The 20185-nt window shown below is 45.4% G+C and overlaps 1 protein-coding gene and 1 pseudogene across 1 annotated transcript; both read left to right on the forward strand.

The window, feature by feature from the left end:
- Positions 1-5548: 5548 nt before the first annotated feature.
- Positions 5549-5671, forward strand: LOC111747308 (annotated as a pseudogene).
- Positions 5672-8124: 2453 nt separating this feature from the next.
- Positions 8125-15793, forward strand: FMOD (fibromodulin). The gene is made up of 3 exons (XM_011373047.1): positions 8125-8129; positions 10101-11088; positions 15536-15793. The coding sequence occupies exons 2-3, from the start codon at positions 10110-10112 to the stop codon at positions 15685-15687; spliced, it is 1131 nt and encodes a 376-aa protein (XP_011371349.1). The 5' UTR covers positions 8125-8129; positions 10101-10109; the 3' UTR covers positions 15688-15793.
- The last annotated feature ends 4392 nt before the right edge of the window (positions 15794-20185 follow it).

Genomic DNA, 20185 nt, shown 5'->3' on the forward strand with positions numbered 1-20185 from the left:
AGATCATTATGTCCATCCCCCTGCTTTCAGATAATACTCTCAAACCTGTCTTACACATGAAAATCACCAATGAATCAATAAAAAGATTCCAGGCCCCATTGGCAGAGATTCGATTTTATTTATTTGGAGTGGAGCCTGGCCCCAGGTGTTTCCCAAAGCTGCCCCAGTGGCTCTCATGTGCATCCAAGGTTGAGAACCACAGAGGACTATATTGTCAGAGTTCTACATCCTTTCAGCCTGCTAACTTCCAAGCTCTGTTTTTTTTCCTACGAGTGTCAGGTATTTAGTCTGTTTTCTTTCCAAGCTGATGCCAACCACGTTGCTACTAGAATCATTTCACCAATCTTCCCAGAGATTATCTTTTCTACCCCACCAATTAGTTCCTGGATGAACACCCAAGATGAGAAAAGGAAGTGACACCTTGTAAGTGTGTCCCATGAGCCAGGTGCTGTGCTTGATACAATTGTTTTAAAGCTATCCAGTGAGCTGAGTGTTAATCATCCCATTCTACACATAAGAAACACAGAAGGACCAAGGAACTCAAGGAACATGCTCTAGATTTCTGGGATTCAAAGCCCATTCCAGGCTCTTTCCAGGTCACCAATGACAATGCATTGCCTTTTCTAACCACCTACATATTTCAAAGTCTTTTCTTATTTATTTTTTAACTGTTAAACTATTGCTTTACTCCAGGGACCATACAAAGATGAGCAGACAACAGAATAAACTTGAGTTCAAGGCGTCTCACACGTTACTGGGATCATTGTCCTTGGTCTTCCCTGTACTCTAACTGAACTAGATCCAAGTGGTTAGACCTTTAGATGGCACGTTGGATATCATTAGTTCTTACTTTGAGGAATCACCCGTGGTCATCCCCAGATAGGAGCTAAGCTCTGTCCTCAAGCCAGGGAGATTCAGAACAGTACTACTGGTTGGGTGGTATTCTTGTTCTACCCTCTTCCCACCCCGAGTCTGATTCTTAAACTCCTGTCTGACAAGGAGTAGGGCACCTCCTCTTCTGAGCTGCTCTTAGATTCTCACCTTTTCCATGACCTCCTGGATAAGTAATATATTTCTTTATCTATTCCCCAAAGATATTTTCTAAGTCTGTAACACTGACTTTGCAGTCACCTCTCCTCTCCTTCCTTTGGGTTATTTTTTTTTTTTTTTTTATAATTCCAGCCAATGAAGTCCCATCTCTACCTTTGACTAGCTTATCTCTGATTGGTTTAAGTTACCAAAGTAAATGTGCTTTGTAATAGCAGCTTCTTTAGTAATAGCAGCTTCTTCACTTTTCATTTATTCAAGTAAAGTTTAGAAATAGCCTAATATATGCCAAGCAGTCAGCCAGCATTGTGCTGACCGATGGAGACACAGTGGCACTGCCTCTCACCTCAGGGAGCTTATATGCTCCTAAATAACCAAAGGTGGCTGCCACACGTTGAAGAGCCACCACATGTTAGGCTCCTTACTATAAGCTTCTATTCTTTATCTTTTAGTCCTTCTAATATCTCGTAGGGTCAGGGTTCTTGTCCCATTTTACAAATAAAATGCTGGGTCTCACTAATGCTAAAGCAATTAGCCCAAAGTTATGTAGACAACAGTGATAGAACTGGAATTTCAACATACATCCATGTCCCAAACCCATGCTTTTTCCTTTACCCTGGAGATTCTATATAGCATAGTGGTTAGGAACTCAGATTCTAGAAGCAGACAGACTTAACTTTAAAATCTCAGCTCTGCCACTTAATTACTATGTAATCTTGAACAAATAGCTTTTCTGAACTTTGATTTCTGCATCTGTAAAAATAAGATATGAAAATACCTATCTCATAGGTTGTGGTGATAATCTCTGAAATGGTAGCTGATATTTTAGAGCTAATATCTAGACCTAGCCTTACCTACAGCCAGGTAACCTTTGTGGCAGGTGCCAGCATCCTAGGAACTGGTCTGTCTTACGTGGTTTCTCTCCAACAGCCCCTAGCACAGTTTGAGAGAAACCCTAGTTCTTAGCTCATTTGCAGAACAAAAGTGGATGTCCTATACTGAGTCCCTGAATGGCCAAACCCTCTGGCATTTTTCCCTGAACCAACATTTATTTCTCAACTCAAATACACTCACACTTTCTAGAAGGTGATCTTCTAGAATCTATTATGGCATCATCATGTTAATAATACCAAGCATGCAGTAAATACACAGTAAAAATAAGAGATGCTATCCATTAAAAGAGAAAAGTTCTTCTCTGTCTTCTTATTTGAAAGAAATTCTGAAGCTCTTAATGTATCTCCCAGAACTTGGAATTTGAGGTCTCCTTCCTATTGCATTTGAAAGAAAACAAGTCTTCACCCCAGCTCCAACATCTTCATCTCATCTTTCTTGATAGAGGAAACTACCCCTGGTGAGGACTTCTAATGACCCCTCCATGCCAAGGGAATAAAAAAAACAACTCTGTTGGAAACTTTGGAACACCATTGTTGGGTTCCAGTATAGCCAAGACTTTCCATTAAAACATCGGACTATTAAAAAATCCCTCTCTTGTGTCAAGAGTTTTCAGGATAGGTCAGCAGCGGGACCTAAATCATATCACCACAATCATCTTTCTACTGACTTCTTTATATTCAATCAAGAAATCTAGGTAAATTTTCTGTCTTATTCTCCATCCCCTGGTTGTTTGGTATAAGAGGCTATGATATAAAAATAGGGGCTGTTGGATAAGTAAGGAGTTGGTGAAACAGGAACATTACCGTGTCTTTGTTGGTGAGAATTTAAATCAGAAGGCACTTGGTCTCTTCTAGACAGGATAGGTCCACCGTCAGAGGTAATCAGCTTCAGCTAGTACTTGGTTGGGTGGGGAGCAAGTAGCAGTGGCCTGAACCCCTGGAAAGTCTAATTGGCCTAAAGGCTGGAGGGTTTTCCTGGCCTGGTTGGTAGTGGTTCCACCGGCACTAGGTACTGAAGACAAGCAGCCTCTGTAGAGAGCCAAAAAATTCAATTTATTTCATAACTCTTTACTGATTACCTACTAAGCACCAGGCACTGTAGGCCCAGCTGAGAATAGAGGCTCTAGAGATGGGTAACATAGCCTCTCTCTTTGGTTTGCTTTCAGTCTAATGACTTGATAGACACCTAACTGGCTCTCTCAGAAAGCATCAGTGTCCCAAATGAACCTCCTTCATATGTAGACTCCTTAGGCTCCCTGGGAGACATCAGTATCCCTTATTTGGTTTCTAATATTGAAGCTAAGCTTCAATAGGGCCTAGATCCTGGAACCAGGCAAAGAGAGCAGCAGTAGTCAAAATGGAAGAACTTTTAAACAGTGGATGGCTCCTGGAAGTCTACCTCCTGACCTGATCTCCATCATCCCCTCTTTCCTTTCTTACCCTACCTTGAGACAGGACAGATGACTAAAGACCTGGCACAAATCTCACTGCTTTAGAAATGGTCAACAAATCACATGAAGATAGTGTCTTTTTTGGTGCAGCTTAGTTGGAAAGGATCTCAGTCAATGTTTGGTCCTAGACTCTACTGACTTTCATTGTTAGTGAATGCAGTATTATTCAGCATGCTGGGAATTTAAAAAATAAACACCTGTACCAAATGGGTAGATTTGCCAGGCTATGTAGCCCCAGTTGCCAGAACCAGTGCTTTCCATTGACAAGTGACTGCTTTCTGGACTCAAAAACGATGTGAAAACTGTCTGTGCCTCACTTACAACAATCTTCATGTTAAGGTCACTCTGCTTCACTCAAGAGATCAGAGTCTGCTGCATATACATCTGCTTTATTTTGAGCAGGGATTATATTAAAGCTTTCTTTATCTCCCCAACTCTTAGGACAATGCTAGGGAAGATACTCATATTGATTAAATTGAAATGAAATATGTGTAGGGTCAGGAAAAGAAGCCCTGTACCTCTCCCCCTCTCATCTTTACACTGCCCTGTCCCCAGATTCAAGCAGACTGGCTCCACATTAATTAGTCCAGCCCTGACAGTAGGACAGTCATCATCCGCTCTTCTCCATCAGTCTTCTGGCCTATTGTTGTGGAAGAGTACAGAGGCTTTAAAGTCATGCAGATCAAAGTTTAAATCCTTGTTTTACCACTTTCTAGCTATTCACTTTACATCTATGAGTCCTTATTTCCAAAGCAAAATGCCCACTGTGATCAATAAATGAGATAACATTAATAAACCACCTGATTTATAGTAAGTGGTCAGCAAAGGCCCATTCATTACATTTAATCTCTTTAAAAACTCTTTATATTTGAAAACCCATATCCAAAAAGACATTTGCACATCGATGTTCATAGCAGCATTATTCACAGTGGCCAGGACACGGAAGCAACCAAAGTGTCCTATGATAGATGATTGGCTAAAGAAGCTGTGGCACATATATACAATGAAATATTACTCAGCCATAAGAAGAGATGAAATACTGCTATTTGCGACAACATGGATGGACTGAGACATAATCGTGCTAAGTGAAATAAGCCAGACAGAAAAAGTTGAAAATCACCAGATATCACTTATATGTGGGATATAAATCTAAAAGCAACAAAGGAACAGGACAAACAAACAGAGACTCATGGACATGGACAATGGACTAGTGGTTACCAGAGGGTAGAGTGTAAGGGAGGAGGGGGGAGGTAGATGGGGTAAAGGGGGTCAAATATAGGAGATTAGGGAGAGGGTGAAGTGGGTAAAGGGGATCAAATATCTGATAGCTGAAAGAAACTGGACTTTGAGTGGTAAATACACAATAGAATATACAGATGTCAAATTATAATTTACACCTGAAAATTATATAATCGTTTTAACCAATGTTACCTCTATACACTTAAAAACAAAACAAAACAAAACTCTTCATAAGTCCTGAGAAAAGTGGGTCCCTGACAAAGACTTCTAACAGCCTATACAGCTCAAACCTGTTGGAGCAACCAAAAATGCTACCTTCCTGCCACTTCTAAATTCTTCAAATTCAAATCTGAAGCTTGCTTGGGTTTTTTGTTGTTGTTATTTGTTTTTTAATAAGGAGTGTTTCAAATTTGAATCCTTGTGCATTGTTAGTAGAAATATAAAATGGTGCATCTGCTATGGGAAACTGTATGATGGTTTAAAAAAATGAAAAATAGAATTGCCATATGATTCAGCAATTCTGCTTCTGAGCATATATCCAAAATATTAAAAGCAGAGTCTCAAAGAGATATTTGTACACTGATGTTTATAGCAGCATTATTCACAATAGTGAAGAGGTAGAAGCAATCCAAATGTCCATCAATGGATGAAGTAATAAACTAAATGTAGTATATTTATACAATAGGATAGTGTAGTAAGAAAATTCTGACACATGCTACCACAAGGATGAAACTTGAGAGGATTATGCTAAGTGAAATAAGCCAGACACAAAAAGACAAATATTGTATACTTCCACCTATATGAGTTATCTAGAGTAGTCAAATTCCTAGAAACAGAAAGTAGAATGGGGGTTTCAAGGAGCTGGGGGTGAAATGGTGTGTGTGAAATGGGGAATTTTTGTTTAATGAATATAGAGTTGTCTACGGCCATGCTACCCTGAACAAGCCCGATCCCATCTGATCTCAGAAACTAAGCAGGGTCGGGCCCGGTTAGTACTAACTTGGATGGGAGACCACCTAGGAAGACCAGGTGCTGTAGGTGTAAAAAATAAAAAAATAAGAGATTATAAGCTGACAAGGTCCTTGCAATCTGTGAGGTCAACAAAGAGTTGCCTTGCCGAAAATAATAATAATAATAATAATAATGAATATAGAGTTTCAGTTGTGAAAGATGACAAGTTCTGGAGATTTGTTGCATGACAATGTTAATATACTTACCACTTCTGAACTGTACACATAAAAATGGTTAAGATGGTAAATTTTGTTATGTGTAATTTACCACAATTAAAAAAATAAGGGGTGTTTCTTGGATTAATTGAAGAGAGAGCATTTAGGACACATGCATCTATCTAAGCTACTGTGATTCTATGTGATCTAATTCTGAGGTTCCCAAATGTTTTCTTCCAGCCCCTGAACTCCAAATTCAGACTCATATACCTGTCAGTGTGCATCTCCACTGGAATGCCTAACAGGCTTCTCTAACTTATCACATCCAAAGTATACTTTGTTCTTCTACCCAACTGTGTCTCTCCCCATCTTTCCAATGTCAGGAAATGAAGCTACCACCCACCTGGTTGCTCAAACTGAAAATCTAGGGTTCATCCTTGATTTCCCTAACTCCCCATACCTGGTCCATCTTCAAGACTTGTCAGTTCCCTGTCTAAAAATACATTAGCCCTCTTCTACTGCACTAGGCCAATCTGCCATTACCTCTCAATGGACCTACTTCCACCTTGGCTTCGCTCCCCCCACAGAGCAGTCTCTCCCACGTGCCTTTAGAAATGTGAATCAGATTCTGTTGCTTCTGCTGCTTAAAACATGTTGTCTTTTACACATTTAGAATAAAAACTAAATTCATTCCATGGCCTAAAAATCCCTTCCTGATCTAGCTCCTGTTTGCTTCTCTAACCTCATCTTCCCCTGGTTTAGGGTGTCCATGCCTTTAAAAGAGGTTCCGCAGAGATCACCTCTCCCACATAGTCAGCATCAGCGGTGTCCTAGGCCAGGCACCACACATACAGCGCCTCATATAGTTCTGTTTCTACCCCGCAAGGTGTTAAGAATCCTGACTGTTGTAAGGATTAAATGAAAGTGTATGATGCTGGTGCACAGCAAGTAATCAACAAACGTTAGATCTAGTTCCTTCCTTTCCATTGCTCCAACGGTAGGGTAAAGAAAGCCTGTGGCTTAGGTAAGTCTACACTGGTCAGAAAGAGAAATGGAGCCAGGGCCAGCTGTCCTGGGTCCTGCTCTCTTACCCACTAGCTTAATCATTTGCCTGTAGGGGGCGCTTGAACCAAGAAGGGTGAATATACGGTGGAGGGGGGAAGGGGCGGGGACACAGGTCGTTGAAAGAGTTAATTAAGATGCCTCTTCCTAAATCCTGGCCCTCGCTATCCTGGCATCTGCCCTTGTGGGTTTAACGAGAAATCCAGGCACTTTGTAAACCTGCACAAATAACTTCGAGGGCGCCACTAACTCATTCCGCAGAAGGAGACCCAGAGCTGCCAAGGCTTCAGGGAAGATAGTGAGTGGAAGGTGGTTTTTACAGGCTGGGGCAGACAGAAGGATTTTGCGCGGTTGAGTGTGAGCTCCGCCCCTGCAGCAGAGCCGAAAAAGCCCGGATCCGGGCTCTTCGGCCCCTCTCTTCACAATATTTGATTAGGAATTTGGGGGCGGGCCCCTGGCCTGGCACAGACTCGGACACTCTCAGTAGACACTCTCACTTCTGCTCTCTCACAGCACTTTCTCCAACCCAAGGAGGCCAGACAGAGGGACGTGGTCACTCTCTGAAAAGTTCAACAGCAGGTAAGTGTAATAATTTCACTTCAGTTTTTGTGCCTTGTGGTTCCATGAAGAAGATGAAGGAAAGGGGCCGGGAAATAGGGAGAGGACAGCAAGGAAGAGTCATTCTTCACTGTCTCTGGGCCATGACTCCAGGATGCTAGAGAGGGCAAAGGGGGAGCAGTAAGAAGAGGTTCCGACATGCTACCTTTGTCCAGCAGCTCCTTTCTGGTTGTTGGGGGAACCTCCAGTTCTCAGGCATGAAAGAGCAAAGGACCAGGTACTAGGGAGCTAGCTCTGCCCTACAGTATACTATTCACAAATGCCACCATCCTAGCCCTGTGTCCCTGCATTCTCTCTTATAGAGGGGTCGTGGAACCTGATGCTGCTATGGGGAGGGGGGAGTTTTGTGTATTGTTTCTGAGTGTGTGTATGTGTGTGTGTGTTGCTGGGGTGAAAGGGAGAGAATAATAAGCATTAAGAGTTGACCATGTTCAGGGAGTTGTGAAGTGGAAGTCCAGTCTAGGGTGGGGATGGTTCTGGTGTGACCTCAATTCTGATAGGAGGGAAAGATGGTTCTCTAGAGTGGCTAAATGAAAGGATAATCGTAACTCCTGAGTAAGCCTCCCAACTCACAATGTGCCAGTCCTAGAAACTTTCCACCTCACAGAACTCTGAGCACAGGAGGGTCTCTAGCATTAGGGGGGAATTTAAGAGTATATGGCCCTGGAGCAACATTGCTAAGAGATGGGGGTGGAGAAAGGAGAAGCATAAGGTCCCCACCAAACCCAGTCAGCAGTCAGGGCTCCTAAGGAGAGGTCAGAGTACGCAGGGTGGAAAGCTGAATCTTGAAGAGGAAGGTGGCTTTTGCCTGCCAAAATGCCCAGTCTGGAAGGAGAAATGGAGACAGAGGCTCACTGTGCCAGCCTCCAGACAGCCACCTTGGTCCTGCAGCAGGCCAGGGCTGTGCATGGAAAAATGTGCTGTTGGCAGTGGGCCGTTCCACCAGTCTTCTCTCCTGTCCAGAGCCAGGGCCCAGCCGGCGTGCCTATGCACTGGGCCATTGGATCGGCTTCTCAGCAACACTGTGGACTCTTTGTTTGAGGCCTCGGGCTGCCTGAGAAGAAGCCAGGGGCGCCTCTCCTCTGCAGCCCAGAGACTGATGGGGTGAAGCCGGCTGAAGGGAGCCACTTTCCAGGGACAGAGAAGTCTGGGAGGGGTGGTAGCCAGAAGTTGACAAGATTGTCATAGTCAGGATACTTCCCAATAGTTCACTGGATTTGATGTTGGCTTTTAGACTCCTTTCTTTCTCCTGTCCACAGTTGCCAACCCCAGCAAGGCCCAACAGCAACATGAGGGATATATGAGACTTTTCCGGACGAAGAAAGGTTCTAAGGTTTTCCCACCCAAGGGTGACACTCACACCTCTGGAAGATGCCCATTGTTCACAGGGGCTATGCCGTGCATTGGCTGTAGGTATTCAGAGTAAGGTGCCTAGGCCCGATATGCTACCCTCCGGTCCCTCATCTTCTATACCTTCAGCTGCCCTCTCAGATGACACCAAGCCCACATTTCTCTTCGGGCTTACCTGTTCTCATCTCACCGCATATAAGCTCAAAGGCAACAGGCTGATGGCAGTGTGGAGGCCTCAGTATGGAGCCTGGTAATCCAAATGTCATCACGGGAAGCTTGAGATGGGAGAGGGGATGCCAGAATCCCATTATTAAGCCATATTCCCTTGGGCATACTTGAGAGTCTTTAATTCCTGTTCCCTTTTTTGGTGTTCTTCATTCATTTCTCTCTTGGCCCCACATGGCTCTTGCATAATATCCATGGTGGAGCATGCAGAGTGCTGACACTTTACTGGACACCAGAGAGGACAGCCAAGTGGACTGACTCAGACTCCATGCACTCAACCACTCTAGAAGATAAGTGCCATATCTAGGTGCCAGTGTCCCCAGTCTGGAGGGGATCTATAACTGTTATATGAAAACCCTGTGCCTGCCAAGTTCATGTGTAGCCACAAACTGCTAACTCATGAATTGTCTTACCCAGCAGACTGTTCTAGATGCTAGCACTTTGGAAGGTAGCCCAAGCCTCACGGCGGCTGCAGAGGGACCACACCCCTCCCCAAAGACTCAAAACCAGAGACCAAAAAATCTTTCAGAAGTAGTTCAGATCTTCCCCTTTGTGGGCTCAAGCCACTTCTGGAGGTTTCCCAGAGACATGGCTTTTTCCTTGGATTCTTGGAAAATATTATTTCCCTGGGGAGTCCCACCCAGACATGAATTCTGGCCTGAAGAGCACCCCACCCCCATTCCACAGGGATTGATATGGGGTCTCCAGCTGCCGCATCAGAACCTTCAGGTTGCTAGAGGCTCCAATGGATCTACCCCTCTACAAAATGCAATGACCCCCATTTGAGTTTCTTTTAATCTCAAAGACTGCTTCTGTGACTTTATGACCAGGAGAAAGTGCGCCTAGCTCCCCTCAGATAGCCAAGGTCCACCTGGACCAAGTGTGCAGAGCTGGCCCTGGAAGGAGGCACGGAAGAAGTGAGAATAAGTCTCCTGCTCTCAGATGTTTGGTGCTAAGATCTGCACAGCTCAAAGCCTAAGGCTCACTCATTCTGCCTCCCTAGAGTTTCACTCATACCTGCTTGTTCTGTTCTCTCTCCCTTCCTGCAGAGACACAAAATGCAGTGGACCTCCATCCTGCTGCTGGCAGGGCTCTGCTCCTTCTCCCGGGCCCAGTATGACGAAGACCCCCACTGGTGGTTCCACTACCTCCGCAGCCAGCAGTCCACCTACTATGATCCCTATGATCCTTACCCTTATGAGCCCTATGAGCCTTACCCTTATGGGGTGGAGGAAGGTCCAGCCTATGCCTACGGCGCTCTACCCCCACCAGACCCCCGTGACTGTCCCCAGGAGTGCGACTGCCCACCCAACTTTCCCACAGCCATGTACTGTGACAATCGCAACCTCAAGTACTTGCCCTTCGTCCCCTCCCGCATGAAGTATGTCTACTTCCAGAACAACCAGATCTCCTCCATCCAGGAAGGCGTCTTTGACAATGCCACGGGGCTGCTCTGGATTGCTCTCCATGGCAACCAGATCACTAGTGATAAAGTGGGCAAGAAAGTCTTCTCTAAGCTGAGGCACCTGGAGCGGCTGTACCTGGACCACAACAACCTGACCAGGATGCCCGGCCCGCTGCCTCGATCCCTGAGAGAGCTCCATCTTGACCACAACCAGATCTCACGGGTCCCCAACAATGCTCTGGAGGGGCTGGAGAACCTCACAGCCTTGTACCTCCAACACAATGAAATCCAGGAAGTGGGCAGTGCTATGAGAAGCCTTCGGTCATTGATCTTGCTGGACTTGAGTTACAACCACCTTCGGAAGGTGCCTGATGGACTGCCCTCAGCCCTTGAGCAGCTGTACCTGGAGCACAACAACGTCTACTCCATGCCCGACAGCTACTTTCGGGGGTCACCAAAGCTGCTGTATGTGCGGCTGTCCCACAACAGTCTCACCAACAATGGCCTGGCCTCCAACACTTTCAATTCCAGCAGCCTCCTTGAGCTTGACCTCTCCTACAACCAGCTGCAGAAGATCCCCCCGGTCAACACCAACCTGGAGAACCTCTACCTCCAAGGCAATAGGATCAATGGTGAGAACTTGACAAATGGGCATGGGGAGTGGCTGTGGATTTCATTGGAAAGATACTATTCTAAGTGCTAGAGGCAACAGAAAAAAAATAGCAGTAGTATAACCAAAGAGCACAAATGAAGCAACCTGAAAACCTAGCCTTACACTTACACTAAATGGCAGTGTTAAGAAAATTCAGTGGGGTGTGGGTTGATTTGGAAGAAGACTTCCCAGAAGAGGTAAGTTTCAATCTAGGTCTTGAGAGATAAGTGGGCATGGGCTGGAGGAACCCAGGACTAACCCATTCTGGGAAGAGGAATTGCCACAAAGGAAGCAGCCATTGAAGTGCCCTCAGCCAATAGGGGACAGCCAGGAAATTCATATTTCTGAGAGGAAGGAGTTATGCATTGAGGAGCAGTGAGAGATGATTATGGAAAGGTTTGGGAGGGGGCACTTCACAGAGAGGGGCATTCGAGTTGAACTTCTAGGGTCCATCCCGGGAGGAAGGTGGGCTAAGAAACCAGAGCACCTGTACCTCCTCACTGACCCAGAAGAGGATGAGCTCTCTGTTCTCACATGATCTATTCCTGCCACTACAGCCTGGTCTTGTGTTTTGGTGTATGTTTGTTTTTCAAACATAACAGCTGGTGGACAAGAATGTGCAGCCTCTCAGAGCTGAAGGCAGTACTTGTTCCAGTCAGTTCTCTCTGGAGTACAAGGAGCTCCTGGAGGCAGGGTAGAGATCCCCCTAGGGTGACATGAGCCTGACCACCACAAAGCCCTGGAATGGTGGGCAAGGACACTGGGCTTCTTGTTTTCCAAGCACTTCCCTGCAGATACCTAAAGGAACCAAAAGAGGTGCCTTTCTGCCTCTAAGAACTAAAATACTTATTTCAGATTGGACTGTCTAGTTGCTTTTCAGCTCCCGCTCAGAATCTTGTGTTCAGAATGTGTTTGCATTACTCTGGAGACTCTGATGTCTTAATCCCAGCTGGAAGGTCCTATGACAGCATTTAACCTCACTTCCCTTGTCAGCAAAATCCTCTTCTCCCTGGGGAAAGAAGGAGTCATTAATGACCACTTACAAAACGCTTTGAAGTGGAACCTGCTGAGAGTTAACAGCACCGATAGGGACTGAGTCCTCACCCTGTCCCTCTCAATCCTTTTTCTCCCTGTGCTCAGGGAATAAATCAGTCATTTGGCAAGATGTTAATGAGCTTGGCAGCCCTCTGAGTGAGAGCAGCACCAGTCCCAGAGGTTGGCTGACAGTGGGTGAGAAAGGTGAAGAAGTGTCTGGTCCTGTAGGTTGAAGTACAAGACACCATCACATACAGTGCAAACTGTTTTGTCTTTAAAGTCTTTCTTTCTTTGGGGGTTTTCTTTTTACGAGGGGGCAGTTCTCAAAGGGTTTGACATTTACCCATAAGTGCCCATCATCCCACCAGAAGTCACCACTACTTACTTGCCACCCACTCTGAGTCCAAGAGGACTGTGACATCAGAAATGTCCTAGTGTATGCAGTGCTTCATTAGAGTTTGACCCTGAGAATGTGACAGGAAAGAGCAGCTGTCATGGGAGAGAACCTATTAATTATTGCCTAACTACACAATTAGAGAAACTTGGGGTGGGAATGGCTCCATCACGGCAACTGTCACCACTCTGTCTTCATTCGGAACCACATCTGCTGCTCACATCTGAGGTACTCCACCTCTTCCAAAAGCTCTACTGAAGATAAAATTACTTCAGTAAAGTGTCTCAAGGTCATGCAAGAAAGTTCTCCCTTAAGTCAAACAACCAAAAAAATCTTCAGTGTCTGCTCCAATTCTCTTATTGTGCAATTTAAACCAAATCCTCTTTATCTAGACATCGGTCTCTCTCTTAGTCTTCTCTTTAGGCAAAATAATATCAATTTCTTATTTTTCTAAATTGGAAAGTGCTTAGTCCAGGTCTGAGCACATAATTGAAAAATTAATGCATGATTACTATTATTATTCGATTTTCTTATTGCCACTTTGAAGTTGACAGGCATAATTTTATTTTATTTTACTTTTTTCATTGCAAAGCTGGGGAAACTGAGACACAGAGAAGGAAAAGCAGTCTCTCCAGGTCACCTAGACTAGGTAGTGTAGCACCCTGAACAAACCTGCTTTCAATGTCCAAGGACCTAGAGTCGGCGTCTCTGGCTAAGAACATGAGGAGCACTTCTCTGATTCAGACCACCATCAGGGAAGACAGGAGCCCCTCTCCTAGGGTGAACGAAAGGAAGATCTCCCTGCACATCCAGTCAGGGACAGGGGTAGGACTGGTGAAGGTGAGATCAAAGCAACCCTCTGAGAGAGGATCCAAAAGGACAGGAACTAAAGGGTGTGCAGGGGAAAAGGCCCATTCTCTCCCTCTCCTTCCTTCTTCCATTAGCATCTCCCTTAGTTTTTCCAGCCTGGCAACAGCAAGGGAACACAGCTAGGAATGTTATTCAGTAGCTTGGAGATCCAGTGGAGCAGGGCGGGTACGCCAGTAGGAATTTGGAAAGACTTATGTCAGTATTTAATCTGGGCTGGAAAGTGTCCTCAGAATCTCCAAACAGAAGCCTTGTCTATTCATGGGCTTGGGGAAGACACACAGGATGGCTCACAGGGCCCAACATGTGTATAGAATCTACATACACCATGTGTCCAGCAGCCCCCAAGTACTCCGTATTTATATATGCAGAGTTGGAGGCCAGGATTTGAGTAGATAGTCTGAGGGCTCCAGGCAGGAGTAGAGAATCTATCTTGGGACCTCTAGCACTCCCAAATAGGGTTGGGACATATACTGGGTCACTTTACTTCTCCCCAGCCCACCCCACTCCACCCTTTTTATACAGACATCATAGACCCAGCTCCTGGCTTTCACTCTGCCCCCAACCTGCCCACCCAGAGGTTACTCGATCTATTCCCTGGTAACAGAAAGGAAACATCCAAAAGCATTTCAGATTTTCTCACACCCCTACCCCAATACTCTCCAAAGAAGGGTATTTCTCATTTCCCCACTCTTCCCGGCATCTCATTATTCTTTGAGGCTGGATTTTCTGTCTTACATTTATAGTACAAGTTAAGGCTATGGCCTCACCCCATTTCTCAGTCAGTTCTTAATGAGAGTGAAAACCATCGATAGTGGTAATTTAAAAACGTGTTTTTCATCAGCTTAAGCTCTTTAATATTGTCTTCCTTGCTACCTTTATTTTCATCCCCCATAACCTCTCCCTCCACGACACCCTCCCTAGTTGCCCCTGGGGAAACAGAAAGCTTTCCTCCCACTCCCGCTGCCCAGCCCCTGGCCACCAGGGCAAGCTGAGGAGCGCCTCCGATAAATGCAAAAGCAAGCCCCACTCTGGGTTTGCCTGCATGTTATGGCTATTGAGATGTGCTGTGATCCTACCCTTAAGACCAGATGGGGACTGTTTCTCACACAAGTGACCTTCCTGAAGGAGCCGAAGAGGCCTCAGAGCTTTTCAGTGGTGACTTTTGTTGTCCCTGCTGGAGTTTTAACTACGTTCTTGAAAATATCTTTTCAAGTTCCTGATACAGTAGACTTGAGACAGAGGTGATTGATTTGTCTAAGAGGCAATTTGAAGAAGAGGGTGAAAGGCAGCAGAATGATTTATGTTAAAACCAATTATCTTACCTACTAGGATTATGTGGTTTGAGGAGAAAGCTTCAAAATGGAAGAAATTCTTTAGAGTTGTTTTTTTTTTTTTTAGAGAGATTTTTTTAAAAGAGGTAAACCATAATCATATAAAATGCAGGAGGCAGAGGGAATTACATATTTGACTTTTGAGGTCCATAGCAGCCCCATCCGTCTGTCTGTGAATTTCCATCTCCTTGAATCTCAGACCCTTGCTCACTCAATCCTCCGGCAGTACTTGGAAGGGAGACATGTAACCCCTCCAAGCTCTGGCACGCAGAGACACCTGTCTCTGCCCAAGCGTTCTCGCTTTAATTTCCTGCCACTTTCTCTATCTGCAAAGAGTCAGGAGATATTCCAGATTTAAGTCCGTCCATTTTTCTAGTCTTCCTTCTCAAAGCAATTCAGCAAAGCTCTCCCTCTCCAAAAGCAATCAAGTACTTCAAAGCTGCTAATGAGAGTCTTTAATTACCTTGTGCTTCCTTCCGCCGCACACAGAGGGAAGAGATCAGGTCTGGTGGAAGAACACTCAAAGACGCTACGGGGTCTACAGAGTACCATCCAGGCTGGCTGGGTAGGAGGCGGAGCAGCGGAGCAGCAGAGGCCCCACTCTGTCCCTTGTTTTGCCCCTAGTGGTGTAAGTCAGTGTGACTCCGATCTTGGAAAACGCCTGCCCCACCCAGCCAAGTTCCAGCCCTCGGAACAAAGTATTTAGGCAGTTTCAAAGAAGCTGTCTGGCCTTGCTGTGGATCTGGGTCCCCGATTCCGGCTCCCCTCACCCACCCCCGCCCCTCTTGTCTCCGCAGAGTTCTCCATCAGCAGCTTCTGCACGGTGGTGGACGTCGTGAACTTCTCGAAGCTGCAGGTGCTGCGCCTGGACGGGAACGAGATCCAGCGCAGCGCAATGCCGGCGGACGCGCCCCTCTGCCTGCGCCTGGCCAGCCTCATCGAGATCTGAGCGGCCCTCGCACTTGGTGCGGGGCCCAAAGCCCCCACGCCCCATTACATTTGGCTTGATGGTTTGGTTTGGCTTTTGCGGGAAGGTCTAGGACCGACCATATGACAGAACTCCATGGGCTCCCCTCTGTAATCTTCCCTGTAGGCAGGGTCAGGTGGGATGAGGGGACAGGCAGCCTATGCTGAGGGACAAGACCCAAACTCTTTTCCAGGACAGAGGTGGCAGCAGAGAGAGTAATCCCCCACATCAGAAATCTCACTACCCTTAAGTTCTTTCCCAAGATCTAGTGTCCTGAACTTTAGAAGTCGCTTGGCCATAGCACATAACCTCCTTTCCCAAAACCCCAGACTCTGAAAGTGGCGCCCGGCAGCTCTCCCTCAGGCCAGCCTGGTCATGCAGTTCCTCTGGGCTCGCAGTCACTGCTCCTCAGAATATACCTCTTGCCCAACTGCCTCCTCCTAAGTCCACCTCATCTACTCCACAAACATCTGTTCTATGCCTTAGGCAGAGGCAGGGGACCCCAAGGCATGTGGGCATCTGCCTGTGCAGAGAACCTTCACTTGTATCTGAGGTTGGAAGAACATCAAGAGTCACCTTTGCACCTCCCTAACCTCGCTCACTGAAAGCCACCAGACTGGAGGTTGCCAGTATGATGATGATATTCAGGGCCTGAAGTGGGAAGAGATGACCAACCTTGGGCTTAGATAAATGTGTGGAGCTGTACTTTAGCAGCTGGCAGTTCTTTGAAGGTGGCTCAGACTTTACAAGAGGAAAGTCCAGATTGAATCGGCTGGATTGAGGAGGCAGCCCCAATCATTCCATGCTTGCCTAGCAGTCTGCACTGCCAACAGCTCCCTACTTGGGTCTTTATCCTCAAAGGTGGAGATTGTGGTTCAGAAAGCATGAGGAAGGTAGTTTGTCCTCTCCTCTTCTCCAAGCAGGAAAGTCTACATCCTGATGGGAGAGACAGACACCAACCAGCTCTGGACTTGCCCGCTAGCCCAAAGGAGGAGGCTGTGGTTGGTTTGTATTAATTTGTCCCAAGGCCATAGTTAATAGTACCAGCTCTGGCTAGAGATGCTCACTGGGTTCGTGAAGCCCAGCAGGCAGCCAACTCCTGCCTGAGCTGAGCATAAAACCCTCTGCTTTCCCATCCCTGAGCTACATCCTCATTACTTAAGATGGCTGTCACTTTATAGCTTAGCAAGAGAGCATTGGGTTCTTCTGTTTCTGAAAGGTAATATTGCCTGGGGCCTAACCCTCCTTCTCTTTGGGGCATCACAGGGATGGAGCCGTCTGGGCAGCTGGGCCAGAGACTGCTGGAGGAGAGCTGGCCCTTGTCTGGCTCCTGCCAAGATGCCATTATGTCCCTGATCCTGTGTGTGCTTTAAAGCGGCTTCCCCAAGAAGCAAAGCGGGGATCCTTGGTCTATGTTCTTGGTTCCAGACCCTGAAATCCACAAAAGCCAAACCAGCTCATTTCAACAAAAGAGCTCTGATGTGAGGGGCAAGGCTGCTTCGTGCCCCAGGGCTCTTCAGAAAGCGTCTGCATGTGAACGCCATCATGCCTCTATAAAGGATCCTTATTACAGGAAAAGCATGAGTGGTGGCTAACCTGACCAATAAAGTTATTTTACAATTGCATCTACAAGAATGGAGTCATTAAAGGCAGTCACAGAAAAGTTACTTTTACGAGATCTAGTGGGGTCGCATAGGTCTCAGACAGGAAGAACTCATTTTCTCATCTATTCTGCTTGGGCGGATGTAGCTAAGGGGTTTTTAAAAATCTCGTTAGCATACTTTGCATTGGAAGTTCTTTAAGTCTAACTTCAATTTATCTAGCTACACATTTCTTTACGTTTGGTCCCCTAGAGATAAAGAAGAACTGCTTTTTTTTTTCAATCATTCTAACATTTTCTCCTTCAACCATCCTCCTCTGTCAACCCAGTAATTCTGAGTCTTGGCTGGTCCTGAGCGTTATCTTAACCTCTCCTGCCCTCTAATGGCAAATGTGCAGAACCCGGGCAAGCTGAACATTGCAAAGCCCACCTGGGCCTGGAAAAGGAAAACAAGCCTTCAGCCTCCCATCTTTTCTTTCATTCATCCTCTCCATATACATTTCTCAAAAGCCTTTTAATGCCAGATGTTTAGCAAATGTTATAGAAGTTAAGAGGGCAGACTAGGCTTGTGCTTTCAGAACAATCTATTTTCCAATAGAGAAATAACTGATATTTGTTGAGCGCTAATATATTCTGTGAAATTCTGTACCAAGAATGTTACAAATGTTGTAACTTCATCTGAAGCCAGAGTAAAATAATTTGATTATAAGTCTCTGGAACAAGAGTTAGGCAGGAATGTGAGTGTGTAAAAGATCAGAAGGAAACCATGACTTTACACACGGGCCTCTCTGCAAGGACAGTATGTTCAGTACATCATGAAGGAGGTGGAGACATGGACATACAGGCAGGTATCCAGCCAAGATAAAAGGAAGTATCCTCTGCCTCTCAGTTTTGCTTCTTAGCAGCTCCCATGAACATCCCAACCAAGACAGAGCAGGGGAAAGAATCACAGCCAGGCCCAGCTCTGCTGCAAGGCTGCCCTCCTTTTTAAATCCCGTGCTTCTCAAGAGCACTGACTACCCATCAGGTTCCAGGCTCTGTTGGCCCTTTCCCTTTAGGTACCATTTGATCAGTACTCATTGTGTGCTAGGTGCTTTCCTTATGTTACCTCATTAGCGTTCCTAACCATGCTCTATGCCAGAGGTACTGTGATTTTCACTATTTTACAGATGAGGAGACTGAGGCACAAAGAGGCTGAGATCACCCAGGAAGGAAGCATCAAGGCCAGGATCTGACCCCAGGCCATCTATCTCCCCGCCTGTCAATCTTGCTAAACTGTTTCTACTGTGCAATCCTGGAGAGCCCTGTGTTACCAGTGTACGTAGGACAGCTGGAGGATGGAGAGGCTTGGCAGCAGTGGAAGGAGGCCATCTGACTTTATTTTTGTGGACCTAAATTTATTCTGCAAGCATTCACAGTGCCTTTATGAATTTTCCAATTCAAATTCATTCTTCATCAATAAGTGTTTACTGAGCATCCTTGGGCAGAACTGGGGATACTGCAGAGAACAAAGACAAACATCCCCTGCCCTTGGGGGCTTTATGGTCTATGATGAACAATGAACAACAACAACAACAACAACAACAACAAAATCACTCCAGGGAGTGTGTAGTTAATTACAAACTGAGAAAGAGCTGTGAGGGAGACAAGCGCATGTGTCTACACAAGGATTCTCAAGGAGCCTGGCCTAGACTGGAGGTTTAGGCTTAGGGACTCAGATATGGAGGGAGAGTGTAGTTATCCAGAAGAGGAGATGGGAGGGGCAGTCCAGCAAAGATAACAACATGTATAAACACTCTAATGCCGAAGGAAGCTTCAAGATGTTGGGGGAAAAAAAAGAATGAGGAAAAGATTTTCAAAGGATGAGGCTGGAGCTGCAGGCAAGGGTAAAACCAGCTATTTATTGCCTACCAATATCCCCAACGCTCGAGGTGTCCAAGGGCCTTTGTTCGCAGTCTCATAGTTCTGCCTTCCAGCCACCAGTGGGCAGCATCTCTCTTAGCACCCGTTTGAGGCTTTTCTGAAACTTAAAAGGCTTTCTCACAATCTGCTCTGATTAACACCTACCCTCACTGGACACCCACCAAAAATCAAGACTCCAGAAGGCACGGCGTGACCGCGGGTCTTGACCTCGTGTGCTGTGGACCCCTTTGGCAATCTGATGAAGTCTACAGATCTCTTCTTAAAACGTTTTTAAAGGCATAGAATAAAATGTATAGGATTACAAAAGAAAGAAATTACAATGAAATACAGTTAAAATGTAAATATATATAAATTTTTATATAGTATATACATATTTATTATTAATGCACTAAATAACAAGATCTAGCAATAAGTCTAATTAACTACGGTCATGTCAAAGTGTTGATAAGCCTAAATGGCATTTCAAATTATTTTCAATAACCATATGTGATATAAAAACACTTATGACTTCAGTTGGTGACAAAGTCTCAGGTACTGCTAACACTGCTGCGGTGTTACCTTCATCATTGAAGGGAATGCTAAATTTTAGTTAGCTGCGTGAAAAATAAATATACAGTGTTTTCTCATAGAAGTTCAAGGATCTCTCTAAGTTAAGCCATGAAAAGACAGGCAGAAACCTGGATCTTAGAGAAAGACAGGAAGAGAAGGCAAGTCATGGTCTTTTCTCTTTCTGAGCACAGCTCAATCACTCGACATATTTTTACTGTATGTAAAACCCTAAGCCAGACAATGTATCACTAGTTGGTACTTTTAGGATATGAGTGTAGAGCTCTCAAGGTACTTGATGTGGAGTTTGGTGGAGAGAATAACATTTATTTTGCCTTAGCCACTTATAAGACATTTAGTTGATTTGAAAACCCATGAGGCAGTCTGATGTAAGTGTCGAAGGAAATATAT

Source organism: Pteropus vampyrus, unplaced genomic scaffold (assembly GCF_000151845.1).
Source record: "Pteropus vampyrus isolate Shadow unplaced genomic scaffold, Pvam_2.0 Scaffold217, whole genome shotgun sequence".
NCBI lineage: Eukaryota > Metazoa > Chordata > Mammalia > Chiroptera > Pteropodidae > Pteropus > Pteropus vampyrus.